The sequence below is a fragment of the Cololabis saira genome, chromosome 6, assembly GCF_033807715.1.
Source record: "Cololabis saira isolate AMF1-May2022 chromosome 6, fColSai1.1, whole genome shotgun sequence".
Lineage (NCBI taxonomy): Eukaryota > Metazoa > Chordata > Actinopteri > Beloniformes > Belonidae > Cololabis > Cololabis saira.
Window position 1 is genome coordinate 44,033,985 of NC_084592.1, and position 15,160 is coordinate 44,049,144.

The window sequence follows — 15,160 nt, forward strand, 5'->3', positions numbered from 1 at the left end:
TCTGGACTGACATGGAAAGAAAGTTGCAAAGTTTCACAATAAAGTACCTACTAAGACCAACGAGAGATCGTGATGTTTGCAGATACGGACGAGACGGAGCCGTTTCTCCGGAGAAACGAGGCCTGAAACCAAATCCTGCCAAGAAACCTCTCATTACTCTGTTTATTTCCTTGTTTTGAGTCGTTTTAATCAACATCTTCACTGTAATAAAAAGAGATGCTACACGTGGCTTTCAATCCCAGCGAGAACGCAATGAAAGCAAAATGTTTGATGACTTAACAAGGTCTTTTCCTCGACACCAGATGAACCATAGTCAACAAACCGGTGGAACAAAAACTAGGGTTGCCACCCGTCCCGTAAAATACAGAATTGTCCTTTATTTGAGAAAAAAATGTTGCGACCCGTATTGAACTAATACGGATTTGTCCTGTATTTTCATTAACGCCCCATACACACGTCTGTCACACACACATCAACACTAAATTTAACAATAATCAACAAAATAAATCACAGGAAACATTAAAGGTATTGTGACATCATTTTTAACATGCTTTTAACACTATTAAAAGTCTTGGCCAACATCCCTCAAATGTGTCTAAAAGAGTGTAACAAGAAAAACTTCACTCTAGTACTCCATTCCTGGCTTTTTATTACAGTGTTTTTTTGCGCCGTGAAAAACGGGTCCTTTTTCCCCTTTCCTGTCAATCATTGCGCCGCTCCTCCTCCAAACCTCCTCCAACCAACCGCTACACACTTCTGCCGTCTTCACACACACCAAACCACAAACACCGACACACAGCCCAGACAGGGCGACTACAGCCCGGGATGAAGTCCAACCGGCACCAGAGGACCGGGACCGCAGCTCCCCGCGAGCAATACGCTCACAGCGGCGTCGGAGAGCGACAGGCGAAGCATGCACGGAAAAGGAGCAGGGCGAAGCAGACAGTCCACAGCAAACAATCATAAAAATAAAGGCATGCAAGCAGCAGTGTCTCCTTATCTTAAGTCCAGTCAGTGGCCGCGGGTCTTCTTAGCAGTTTTCCTCCGGTGATTAGAACAGAAGAGGCTCTAATCAGCTCCGTGTTAAGCCTCATTTATGGTTCCGCGTTAAATCGACGCAGAGCCTACGCCGTAGAGTTCAGTGTACGTAGCGCGTCGCCGCGTAACCCACGCCGTAGGGTCTGCGTCGGTGTAACGCGGAACCATAAATCAGCCTTTATGGTGCGCTGGAGAGGAGCGGAGGCAGGGAGCTGGGTGGAGGGGGCGGTGATTTAGCGGGCCGTTACGTCACGGCCCGCCAGCAAACCAGATGAGCCGTTTTTGCATAGTTATGCGGAAAATCCCAGAAAGCACACAATACACTGAATGTTAAAAGTTCGTTGTTTTTTGGGTGTAATTGATGTCAAGACACCCAACAAAACACAAAAAATCAAGAAAAATGTGTTTTTCATGTCACAATACCTTTAAGGCCAGCAAAATCTTTGTGGCGTCTGAGCCCATATCTTTATATGTTATTAATAATAATAATAATAATAATAATAATAATAATAATAATAATAATAATAATAATAATAATATTATTATTATTATTATTATTATTATTATTATGTGTGTGCCAGACAGCGGGGAGGACTCTGGCTTCACCTCCAGCTCGGGCTTGGGAATTAAAAGTTGCGTTCCGTATTGAACCAATAGGGACATATATTATGTTCTTATTTATTGATGTCATAATATACAGGTGAAGGTCGGAAAATTTGAATATATTGCAAAACATAATTCGTAGTAAATGTAACTAAAGGTGAAACAAATATATTATTTCCCACTACATTCAAAGTGAGATATTTCAAGCCTTTATTTGTTATAATTTTGATGATTGTGTCTCACAGTTTATGAAAACCCCAAATAAAAAATAAATTAGAGAATATTTTATGAAATCAATAAACAATTCCATCATCAAAATTATAACTAATAAATGTTTATCATATCTTGCTTTGCATGTAATAAGACTAGGTAATATATTAGTTTCACCTTTTAAGTTGAATTATTTAAATAAATTAACTTTTACACCATATTCTAGTTGAATTATTGAAATAAATTAACTTTTACACCATATTCTAGTTGAATTATTGAAATAAATTAACTTTTACACCATATTCTAGTTGAGTTATTGAAATAAATTCACTTTTACACCATATTCTTCACCTGTAGGCTATATTCTACATCTGGGCTGATGTGGACATACATATCATAGGAGGACATTTAAGTTGCTAGTATGGTTGTCTGTCTGTACAGTCATATAAGTTCAATGCTATTAAAGCACTTTAAACTTGAAATCAAAGCATTTTGTTTTTTCATATAAAATAAACACATTTTTATTCAGTTTAGAAGTTTAGGGGCTTTTTTTTTGGCTCCTGTGCTGCTGAAATCAGGGCGTCCTTTATTTCTATTTCTAAAAGGTGGCGACCCTAACAAAAACGTTATACTCTCGTCTGTCGAAACTTTCCTAATATATCGGTCCCGTGCATCTCGTGAGGCAGTCGTGGGAATTTCTGTCATTATTTGAATGTCTATGATGAGATGGATGAAGTCGCTGGGTCATTCTTTAAATCTGACTAAACCCTCGTCTTAAATGGCTCAATTGTCTGTTATTATGAAAAGAAAACGATCGTCGTACTGAGCTGAAGAAGAGTCTATGAGAGCTGCCTGATGTATATAAATACATTCATATACACACACACACACACATATATACACACACACACACATATATATATATATATATATATATATATATATATATATATATACATATATATATACATATATACATACATAAATATATATACACATGTTTATTTCTGCTGCAGAGATATTTAACCCTTGTGCTGTCTTCGGGTCAAGGAAGGAGGAAGAGAAGAAGGGAGGAAAGAAGGAAGGAAGAAGGAAGGAGAGAGCAGGAGGAAAGAAGGAAGGGAAAAAGGAAGGAAGGGAAGAAGGAAGGAAGGAAGGAAGGAAGGAAGGAAGGAAGGAAGGAAGGAAGGAAGGAAGGAAGGAAGGAAGGAAGGAAGGAAGAAAAGAGGAAGGAAGGGAGAAAAGAGGAAGGGAGAAGGAAGGAGAGAGCAGGAGGAAAGAAGGAAGGGAAAAAGGAAGGAAGGGAAGAAGGAAGGAAGGAAGGAAGGAAGGAAGGAAGGAAGGAAGGAAGGAAGGAAGGAAGGGAGAAAAGAGGAAGGGAGAAGGAAGGAGAGAGCAGGAGGAAAGAAGGAACAGGAGAATTAGGTCATTTTGACCCGAACACAGTACAAGGTTAAACAGACACTTGAACGTCTGTTACAGCCAATTTTATAAATAAAGCTCCGGCTGACTTCTACACCATGATTAATATGTTTTATGATTAATAATTACAAAATGGATGGATGTAAAACACAGAAACACTAACGGGTTTATCAGCAGAAAATAATTACAAGTATAGGAATAAAGTTCTGTTGGGAGGCTGCGGACCGCCGTGAACGTAAACGGAGGACGGAGCGGCAGTACTCGAGTTGTAAAAAAGAATCAGGGGGGATGGTGGATTTTATCATATGGGGACAGATCATTTGTGCTGATTACAAATAATATAATATATTACAAATAATAGCAGTGACCAAAACACCTGCAGAAATACTGCAGGAATGACATAGCAGCAGTTAAATGCAGCCTTCTGTAAGCTTTAAATATCCACTGGGCTTACATCAAATACATCAAAACACAACAATAAAAAACACTTTTCTGAACTTATCAATATGACTCTGTCCTTCACAGGATAAGTAAAATGGATCACTGCAAAAACTCACAATCTTAACAAGAATATTTGTCTTATTTCTAGTTAAAATGTCTCATTTTAGTAAGAAAATCTCATTACACTTAAAATAAGACTCATCACTGGAAAAAACAACAATTTTCACATGTTTCAAGTAGATTTTCACTTGAAATAAGTAGAAAAATCTGCCAGTGGAACAAGATTTTTTTGCTTGTAATAAGAAGATAAATCTTGTCCCACTGGCAGATTTTTCTACTTATTTCAAGTGAAAATTTACTTGAAACAGGTGAAAATTGTCAAATAAGTTATTTTTCTGGTGTTATTTTTCTGGTGATGACTCTAAATGTTGAAATAGCAGTAAATCCACATTCATTGATGAAATGACATAAGGGATGGAAAGGGGGGATGGCAGTTTTACAGGGGGGATGATTTTGACTGTTTTTATTTCAGGGGGGGATGCCATCCCCCCTCATCCCCCCTCATCTCCAGTACTGTGGAGTGGAGACGTGGACCCGCATGCGTGCACTCACCTATGAACCCGGACGAGGGCGGGTTGGGCTGGATGTTCTCCTGGGTGTTGGCCTGGATCACGTCCCACAGACGCCACACGTAGCCGGGGTGGAGGATGTAGAAGGGCTGGTCCGGGTGCAGCTTCCGGTGCTGCACGTACGGGCCGAACAGGTTGTAGTCCGGGCTGGTGTACCACTGCAGACCAGGAGACAGAGGTGTCAAGTAACTAAGTACAAATACTTCATTACCTTATTTAAGTAGAAATTTTGGTTATCTATACTTCACTGGAGTAATTATTTTTCAGACGACTTTTTACTTTTACTCCTTACATTTTCACACAATTATCTGTACTTTTTACTCCTTACATTTTAAAAACAGCCTCGTTACTCTATTTCATTTCGGCCTTTAAATAAAAACTATCCAGTTAAATTGCTCCATCCGGATAGAGTGAATTTGGTTGTGGTTGTTTCAGTTGTTCTTGTCCAGTTTTGTTCTTACATCCGTTCCCTCAGATTCCTGCAACTAAACTTGGATGTACATTCCAATAAAGGTTAGGATAAATGATAACATGAACATGAAGTTTGACTTTTTGCACCATTACAATACTTATAGGCAACTAGTCATCATATCTCCTGCTCTCTGAAACACATGTTAATGCTCAATAGTACACATATATGCTTCTTTAATATATTTACATTATACTAAGATGCATTTATTTTCAATGGCTTTTGTCCTTAATGGCTTTTTTCTATGGAGGATTTTTTGTGCCAAAATTAAATAAATAAATACATCATTAAATAATTAAAATGGGAATTAAATATATCATTAATTAATTAAATGTGTCATTAATTAATTAAAATTAGAATTAAATGTCATTAATTAATTTGTTAATTAATAAAAACGTTATTAATAAAAGTTTGACGAGTGAAACTGACAGTTTTACATTTCATGATTCACACGCAGCAACACGAAATCATTAATTAAATTTGTCATTAATTAATTAAATGCTGAAATAATAAATGTATTTTTTTACTTAAAATGAATTGTATTTTAATTCATCAATGACATTTAATTCTAATTTTAATGAATTAATGACACATTTAATTAATTAATGATATATTTAATTCCCATTTTAATTAATTAATTATGTATTTATTTATTTAATTTTGGCACAAAAAATCCTCCATAGGTCCACATGTGTAACAGAATTAAATTAAAGAAAAAAAAAACCCTGACATTTGCTGTTCCTGTTTAACGTACATGACGGTACATGATAAACTGCAAAGACCTGACAGATCCATCTCTCTCTCTCTGAGCACGTAAACGTGTCCGTGACCGAAGACTCCAGGAGCAGATCTGCTCGCTGGATGAAGCCGTTTAACGGAGATGTAATCAGGTCTGATTGATTCAGATCCGCCCGTTCTACTTCCCATCACCGTCTGCTAACGTTGTTTTAATGAATCGTTCCTCTAATTCAACACCAACGTCCAGCGTCAGCAGTTTGCAGCTTCTGATTAAATAAACACAACTTTAATTGGAGGATCAATGACATCCGAGCTGAATGGAAAATGAGGTTTAATCCTTTTAAATTAGACAGAAATCCCTGGCGATGGAGACGTGATCACGGCACCGCGCACGGATGGAACTGCAGACACAACACCGGATCGATCGCCGCGGCGCCGGAACGGACGACTCGAGCTCAGGTCAGAGTTTTTATTGATCCCAGAGGGAAAGACGAACAAAGATGTGATTAAATAATACAAAATAAAATTCTGTCACACCGTGGTGAGGTTGTCTTGAGTTTGTTTTGTCCTGTCATTTCCTGTTTTATTTTGAAAAGTAATTCTCCTCTCGTTTCAGGTCACTTGCCCTTCCTCATGTGTTTCCACCTGTCCCCTATTTCCCTCCATGGGTTTAAATCAGGGGTGTCAAACTCATTTTGCTTGGCGGGCCGGATTTGACCAATTTTTTTCTCGCGGGCTCTAATTCTTTTCTTTTTACTATTGTTATCTAATCCAATATCAGTTTAGTTAATTTTAAAGGAAATATGCACTTTGTTTACACTCTAATTATGTAAAATATATTTCTTCAGGATCTTTTCTTGAAATTTCTCGTTTTTTTTCAAATTATGTAAGATACTTTTAATATCATTTTACAAAGATAAACAGAAACAAGTGTTTTTTTTATATTTCGCTTTTTTATAGGAAATTTAATTAAAAGCAAAATCTTTCTTATTACATCTGAGAGTGTTTCTTTGTGATTTAGAGATTTTTCCAGTACAATTAAGTGTATTTATTTTTAAAAATCGGCGCGGATATTTACACCAGTGTGCCGAAAAAGTCAGCACTTCCTTTTTAACCGTTTTACTTTGTCACTATCCTCGTATTCAAAACTGAAATTCTCAGAATAAATATCTTCTATCATCTTTTTTAACACTGATATTTTTCCTGCGAAAATATATAATAGTAGTCAGTTAATAAAAATAAACGATCGTCTACAAAGAAATAAAATCGGCAAATGCCTCTAGAAAACTAAAAAAATTTGAAAACTGCTCTCTTTGAGGAATAACGATGGATTTGTAGAAGAAATATATTATCGGATATGCTGCGATTCATGGCAATTATTTATGCCTTCCATTTTAGTAAATTAACATTTCGTTTTTTTGCGTTGGAAACTTCTCACGGGCCGCATGAAAATCTCTCTTGGGCCGCACATTTGACACCACTGATTTAAATAGTCTGTGTTCCCCTTGTCTTGTGCCAGAGTGTCTTCGTCCTGCACCAGAGTCTTGGTCCACAGCCTAGTAATCACCATAGTAAAGTCTATGTTCCTCGTTCAAGAGTGATTTTTTTGTTTGTAAATTTTCTACCACAGCTCAGATTCATAACGCTTTGTTTATTCCTTGTTAAAGAGTGACTTCTTTGTTTGTTAACTTATATCCTAGCTTAGATTCATAGTTCTTGGTTTTTCCTCTTTAAAGGGGACCTATTATGGCATCTAATAACTATTTTAAACAGGCCTTGAATGTCTAAAAAACAAGCTTTTGATTGTTTTTGCTAAATAAATTAGAAATTCAGCCTCTAAACCATGTCTTTATCTTCCCATTCTCTAACCTCATTATATATGCGGGATTCTGAGTGGGCGGGGCTATGATAATGAGACTCTGTGCTGATTGGCTGCATGTATTACGCGATACACCGCTACGAAAAAATGGCGGAAGCTCCGACCGGCGGAGTTATTTACACCGTGTCCTAACTGCATGCTATGCGATCGAGCATCAGCAACAAAATCAATTCCATTGCTTTATTTTCTATTGGACTGTCCTAACTGGCTGCAGCACTGCGCTGCGCGCCGTTTTGAGCTGAACATTTGTCGGACGCCCTGCTTCTATTTTCTTCCTGTTGCTCGCGTTGAAAGCCGGTTGAAAGCGCTGTAGGAAACAGTCACGGATGAGGAACGGCTGATCCAGTTAGTTGAAATGAGAAGTTATCTCTATGATTCCTCCTCATTTCACTACAAAAACCTCAATAAAGTGGCAGCTGCTGGAGGGAGATGGACAGAGAGCGTCCGATGTCACGGAGTGCGATGCGATAGTCGGACGCTCTCATGCAGTTACACGGTTTTATAGTTGTGGGCGTGGTTTGCATTTTGGTTACGTAACGACGGGAGCAGAATCTGAATGGCTCGTAGAAGTCACATCAGACTGGATCAGACTGGAAGCCCAAAGCGGCTTAGCTCCGCATTATTTGCAAGACCTGATAGTGCCTTATGTTCCTGGCAGAGCTCTCCGTTCTCGGAGTGCAGGTTTACTCGTAGTTCCTAGAGTATCAAAATGTAGATTTGGAGGGCGGGCGTTCTGCTATCAGGCACCACTACTATGGAACCAACTTCCAATCTGGGTTAAGGAGGCTGACACCACCTCCACCTTTAAAACTAAACTTAAAACCTTTCTGTTTAGTAAAGCCTATAGTTAGTGTTTAGTAAACCTCTAGCTGGTGTTGGTAAATCTCTAGGTAGTGTAAACTCTAGTGTGTTAGAGTCGCTCCTGTAGCTTCTTGTGCTGGTCCCCCCTTTTCTTCTCTTTTTTTCTCTTTTGTACATGGTGCAGCATCCTCTGCCGGTGGCGAAGAGCATCTCTGAATGCACAACACTGGATCCTGCAGCGTGGGAGTGAGAGGGTCAGGGTAACGGCCCGGGCAGGCGGGGGAGAGGTTTGTCCCTCAAGACTCCTCTCCCTGGCCCTGACACTGCAGAATTTGGTTACTTTCCTCCTTCTCTGAGTTGGCAGGCTGAGGGGAGACCACTTTATATATGTTAAAGCAAGAAGAAACCTGTTTTTCATAATAGGTCCCCTTTAAGAGTGATTTGTGTTTGAAGCCTAATTGATGTAATATATGCAGGTTTTTCCTCCATACTGAGCGTTTTGTGTTTGTTTCTTTTATAGTCAGAGTTTAGTGTCTAGTTTTGTTTATAGCGTTTTGTTTGTCACTCGGCCCAAGGTTTCCGGGGAATTCAATAAAAGCCTTTTGTTATCTAATATTCTCTGCATCTGAGTCCTGCTTTGAGTCTCGGCCTGACAAATTCTTTAACAGCAATAAAGTGCAGTTTTCACGCCTGCGGCGCTGGAGGACGACCAGCGGCAGGTCTGCAGGTAAAAGTCAGCTCCGTCCGGTTTAATCAAGCAGCGCTGGATCATCTGACGTGGTGTCGTGTGACGGGGGCGGAGGTCACGCGGGACGACGGGTGGCGCGATTATCACCCCGTCAGAGGGAGACGCAGGTCGTCAGGAACACACACGTCATTTAAAAGGATTCTCGCAGATTTTCAAGGAGACGTGGAAGTCAGGTGGAGGAGAGACGGGGAGTCAGATGAAAGCGGGAGGAGGGAGGCGAGAGGTTGCCACGGCAACGTGCTCCCACATTCCTGCACTGCTTTTCCCGCCCAACCGTGACATCGGTGTCACAGAACACACATACTAATATACATTGATTTATAGTTATATGTAGATATGTCGATATATAGATTTATAGTAATTTTTATGTATATAATTGTAGGTAAATATATGAACCAGTGTATACATGACTGTCTCAGAAAATAAGAATATTGTGATAAAGTTCTTTATTTTCTGTAATGCAATTACAAAAACAAAATTGTCATACATTCTGGATTCATTACAAATCAACTGAAATATTACAAGCCTTTTATTATTTTAATATTGCTGATTATGGTTTACAGTTTAAGATTAAGATTCCCAGAATATTCAAATTTTTTGAGATAGGATATTTGAGTTTTCTTAAGCTGTAAATCATGATCAGCAATATTAAAATAATACAAGGCTTGCAATATTTCAGTTGATTTGTAATGAATCCACAATGTATGACATTTTAGTTTTTTTAATTGCATTACAGAAAATAAAGAACTTTATCACAATATTCTAATTTTCTGAGACAGTCCTGTGTGTGTGTGTGTGTATATATGTATGTATATATATATATATATATATATATATATATATATATATATATATAAATATATATATATATATATATATATATATATATATTTGTAGACAGAAGGCAAGACAGCTCTTGGGCAGACCTCACGGTTCCACCAACATGTTGGAAACGTAACCACTTATCGAGTGCTACCCCTGAATCTTACATACATTCTTACATATAACAAGAGTTTCAATAAGCTTAAAAATAAGCTAAAAAGAATGTGTGTGTTTCATAACATGCATGTTACCACTAACACCCACCTTGTGCAGGTCCACGGCGTACGGCGCCGGGTCCCAGGCCACCAGGGTCACGTTCTTGTAGATGGAGCTGGTGTTGAACCGGTGTCTGGGATTGGCCAGAATCTGCAGGAATCAAACACAACCAAAGTAGATTTGATTGGTTTTTATTTCTGAATCAGCTCTAAGAGGCGGTCAGGTCCACGTGGAGATGAGAGGATCTGCTTCTGGAGTCATGTGACCCCCCTGAGACTGATCTGGACCGAGCCAGGACCGGAAATACAGTCTGGTCTTAAACACCCCCCTCCAAGTTACATTAAAGGTACTGAGGTCTCACTTTTACTTCTTCCCTCTTTTTCCTTTTCTAAAAACGCTGGTTTTATCAAAAACAACATTAACCCGTACTGTCTTTGGGTCAAAATGACCTAATTATCCTGTTCCTTCTTTCCTCCTGCTCTCCCCTTCCTTCCTTCTCCTTTCCTCTTTTCTTCCTTCCTTCCTTCTCCTTTCCTTCCTTCCTTCCTTCCTTCCTTCCTTCCTTCCTTCCTTCCTTCCTTCCTTCCTTCCTTCCTTCCTTCCTTCCTTCCTTCCTTCCTTCCTTCCTTCCTTCCTTCCTTCCTTCCTTCCTTCCTTCCTTCCTTCCTTCCTTCCTTCCTTCCTTCCTTCCTTCCTTCCTTCCTTCCTTCCTTCCTTCCTTCCTTCCTTCCTTCCTTCCTTCCTTCCTTCCTTCCTTGACCCAAAGACAGCACAAGGGTTAAGTGTATTTTAGCTCATATGCTAAAGCCTGTTGCCTAGCAACAAATCCACCAGAAGAATTTTGAAAGGGGGACATATCTTGATTTTAATCTCAGATGATTTTGAAATAAAAAAAAAAAAAAAAAATGTTGAAATTGAATTTGGTGTTCAAAAAGTCTTTTTTCAAACTTGAGTCTTGAAAAAGAGAGGGTAGTCTTATAATCAGGGTCGTCTTATATTCGGGCCAATACGGTAATTTAATTTAATTGGTGTAGTTTAGTAGTATTTAGTATCTTTTAGAGCAGTGTTTTGGCTCCAAAGACTGAATGTGGTGATAGATTTATAGTTACAAACATGGAGTTGAATTGGTATTTTTTGTATCGTCATTTTTATTGTCATCGGGATAAATGCCAGAAATTATTGTGATTCATTTTTTAGTCCATACCGCCCATCCCTAGTTCAAACTTTTATCACGCCTCAAGGCTCAGCGCCGGCCCGCCTGACTGGACCGGTAAACCCTCGTACCCGGCGAGGGCTCCGAGGTCGACTGACCAGCTGTTCCCAGATGTTCCCAGATGTTCCCGGGTCAAGACTGAGGCGCAGCGGCGATGGAGCGGTGCCAGAACCGAGACTCTGGAACAGCTTACCTTTAATATTACCTTTAATATTTTATTCAACATAAAACATATTTATGGCTTTTGGCTCGACATTATGATTAAAGAGTTAAGATTAAAGAAATACCTGGAGAAATATGGCCGGTACTTTGGGAGGAGGCGATCGATGGTTCAGTACTCATGAGTTACCGGGACCTTTCTGTCCTGAGAAGCTCTTAAATAATTAATCAGTGCAGCTGCAGAGGAGGAAGTCTGAAGCATTCCTGATGTTTAAGATGAGATAAACATGTTCCTTAGAGCAGGAACGGAACCTGTGACTCAGGTGATGCTAAAGTTCTCAGGTAAACCTACATTATTTTCAGCCTTTTTGGATATACTTCCCTTTTTTTCATGTATTTGCAGGAAAACACCACCTGAGTTAAAAGTGGCTGTTGAGATTTTTGATGTCACATCAGCTTCCTGTTTGAAGCTTGATTAATGACTGAATAACTTCACTCCTTCTGTATTTGTGCATTTAATTAGTGGATGCTCAGCTAAAGCCAGATATTTTGGGAAATATTTTTCAGTTGCACTTTTTTATTTCACGTTTGTACGTGAAAACACGGTTATTTCTTTAAAATCTGAGGCTTAACCCTCAAACAATTTATTTATTTACAATCAATCTAAAGGTGTAGCTGATAAAAACTAAATAAAATGACAAGATCAGCATTAAAAACTGTGGTATTTTCGCTATAGTAATAATAATAATAATAATAATAATAATAATAATACATCATTTTTGAAAAAATAAAATGAAATAATGGAAATTGTAAATTACCTATAATATCAGTGTTTCTATAAATGTGTTTTTATGTTTGTGTTCTCATTAACGTTATTTAAAGCCAGGCTTTTATTTTATTGTTATATATTAAGGAGACCAATATTTAGAGCTTTTATTTTGAAGGCGTCTCACCGAGACCTCGTAAACATCCGGTGCTTCAGACTTTAACGGTAAAAGTTTAACGGCAGTAAAAAGTTTGTCTGAGAGACTAAACTAGTGTCAGGAATGCTAAAGTTGAGCCTAACTGACACAAACAGCTCCTGCTGATAAGTATTTGTTTTCTTTGCAAATGTTATGCCGTATTTATGTACATATTGAGTTTGGTTGCCATGCTTATATAAATTAAAAAGACTAACTCTATTGTATTTTATTCCTTCATAGCTCTTACGGTGTGTTTGCAGTGTATTTACATCCAAGCAATAAAAACATTGTGAACCATCAGTTTGAGAGTCATCCATCATCAGTCAGGGATTCTACAGAAACAATTTTTTCTTTCTGTGCGGCCCGGTACCAGATGGCCCACGGCCCGGTACCGGGCCCCGGGCCGGGGGTTGGGGACCACTGCCTTAGAGGATTCCTCCGGACCGGCGTTTAACGCCTGGAAACAGCTGGAAAATGACTCACTACCTCGTTCCCTCGGAGCCGGACTTCTGCTCACCTGGGAGTTGATGATGCGTATGCTGGTTTTGTTCCCCACGTCGCGCTCGTAGCCTTCAGTCGGTGCAGCGTTGAACCGCAGAACTGCATCATGGGAGTCTGAAAGACAAAGCAAATGCACCCCGTCAACATCGCAGCAGCAGCAGCATCATCGCAGGTAGTGATGAGATCTGGGGTCCGTTTCACAAAGCAGGTTTAGTGAAAACTCTGAGTCTGTTAACCCTGAAATGAGGGAAACTCTGAGTTTTCCGTTTCACAAAGAGAGGTAACTTAAGCTCTCGGTCAGTTACCGTAGTAACAGACGCTCTGAAACTAACCTGGTCGGGACCAGGTTAGTTTCAATGAACCTGGAGTTTCTCTGCGTCTCCGCCTCTTTCAGAGCCGCACGCACATTTGATTTCCTCATTAATTCAGTCAGCAGGCGAGTTTTGGCGAAGTTCTGCCGTCTGTCATTAAAAACAGAGTCAGTATATATATTAGAAGTCCATTGTCACGAACACGGCATGTCCTTTTGATGAAGACACAATTGATGAAGGTGCAGAATTAATGCACAGAGAATTAAATATTCGTCGGGAGATGGTTATCAGACCACGTAATACATGTATAGTCTCATTACAGGCAAAGCAATATATGTTAATCCTTTATTTGTTATAATTTTGATGATTGAATTGTTTAATGATTTCATAAAATATTCTAATTTTTTGCGATTTTTTATTTGGGGTTTTCATAAACTGTGAGCCATAATCATCAAAATTATAACAAATAAAGGCTTGAAATATCTCACTTTGCATGTGGTGGGAAATAATATTTTTTTCACCTTAAGTTGAATTTACTACGAATTAGGTTTTGCAATATATTCACATTTTCCGACCTCCACCTGTATATTGTTACATAAATAAATAAGAGCATAATATATGTCTGTATTGGTTCAATACGGAACGCAGCTTTTAATTACGGAACAATTCCGTATTTCAAGGGACGGGTGGCAAGCCTATTATCATAAACCTGTCCAAGCCATCAAGGAGTTCCACAGGATTGCAGGTGAATGATGTGGAGATCTGTTAAATTAATTTTATATTATTCTGTGCTGCGGTGTTACTCTTTTTTCGAAAAACATGTTCAAATTCGCCGTGTGCGCGCATTAAAATCTCTAATTCCATTCGGGTGAAAAAGGACACGGCGTGAAGTATGTGGATCTTCAGATGCAAACTACGGGTAATGTTTCCTCAAAGGGATTTTTTTTTTGTTTTGTTTTTTTTTTTTTTTTAAAAAGAAAAAGTATGTGGATCTTTTGTTGTCGCCGGTTGCCATGGTGAATCGTATCAGGGCTCTATAGATACTGGCTTTTGATAGTTGTGGCGCACGCGCTTAACCCCAGGTGAAACTACTTAGAGTTGAGTAAATTAACTCAAATCCGCTGTTCTGGAACCGGAAACGGACCCCTGGAGGTGAAAGCATCATCACGTTCAACCCTCGATCACCACAGGTGATACGACGGCAGAAGTCTGAGAACAGGCTGGTTTTAATAGTTTTAATAGTTTTTATTTCAGGTTCTGCTTCAGTATCTTATCAAAATCACCTTCCTGTCTCTTCCATCCATCATCTTAAATGAATCCGGGTTTGCTGGAGGCGGGAAGCCTAACCAGAGAGGTCCAGACCTCCGTCTCCCGGCAACCGCCTCCAGGTCTCCGGGGGGGGGAGGCTGAACAATTTCATCCCAGAAAAGATCTGTTTTTTCCTTCACATCCTTTTCAGGGCCACAAAAATGTTCAAGCTTGATGGATGTTTGTAGTAATAACTGCAGATAAATGTGTTCCCGTCTGCTGATCGATTAATCAGCTTCAGCCGTCCTCCAGCGGCTCTGAGCCGACAGAATAACGGATGATCCTCCGGCTCGTGATCCCACATAATACAATAAACACGTCTGTGTTTATTGGCGTATAAGCTCTTTTTGTACTCAACCATCATATACGTTTTTGAGGAAGAAAATGTATTTTCTTTCATCACAATTTTTCCCAACTTCAATATTTAAAAAGTTCAAACAAACTATTATGGGGACACAGGATTCAACAGCATCCCCCAAAATCACCGCCTAAGGTCCCAGTCAGAGGTAACGAGTTACATTTACTCTGTTACATTTACTTGAGTAAGTTTTGGGAAATGTTGTACTTTTAGGAGTAGTTTTGAATCACTATACTTTTTACTTTTACTTGAGTAGATTTGTGAAGAAGAAACTGTTCCTCTTACTCCGCTACATTAGGCTACGTTGAGCTGTTACTTTTCATTTATCCCTT

The 15,160-nt window shown here is 39.1% G+C and overlaps 1 protein-coding gene across 1 annotated transcript in view; it reads right to left on the reverse strand.

The window, feature by feature from the left end:
• The window catches only part of LOC133446216 (beta-galactoside alpha-2,6-sialyltransferase 2-like), a 92,160-nt gene that overhangs the window by 14,033 nt on the left and 62,967 nt on the right, over positions 1 to 15,160 (reverse strand). The window contains exons 4-6 of the mRNA XM_061724169.1: positions 12,868 to 12,965; positions 10,065 to 10,166; positions 4,327 to 4,501 (exon numbers count right to left, since the gene is read on the reverse strand). Coding sequence (XP_061580153.1) covers positions 4,327 to 4,501; positions 10,065 to 10,166; positions 12,868 to 12,965 — 375 coding nt within the window. The remainder of the gene's footprint in view (positions 1 to 4,326; positions 4,502 to 10,064; positions 10,167 to 12,867; positions 12,966 to 15,160) is intronic.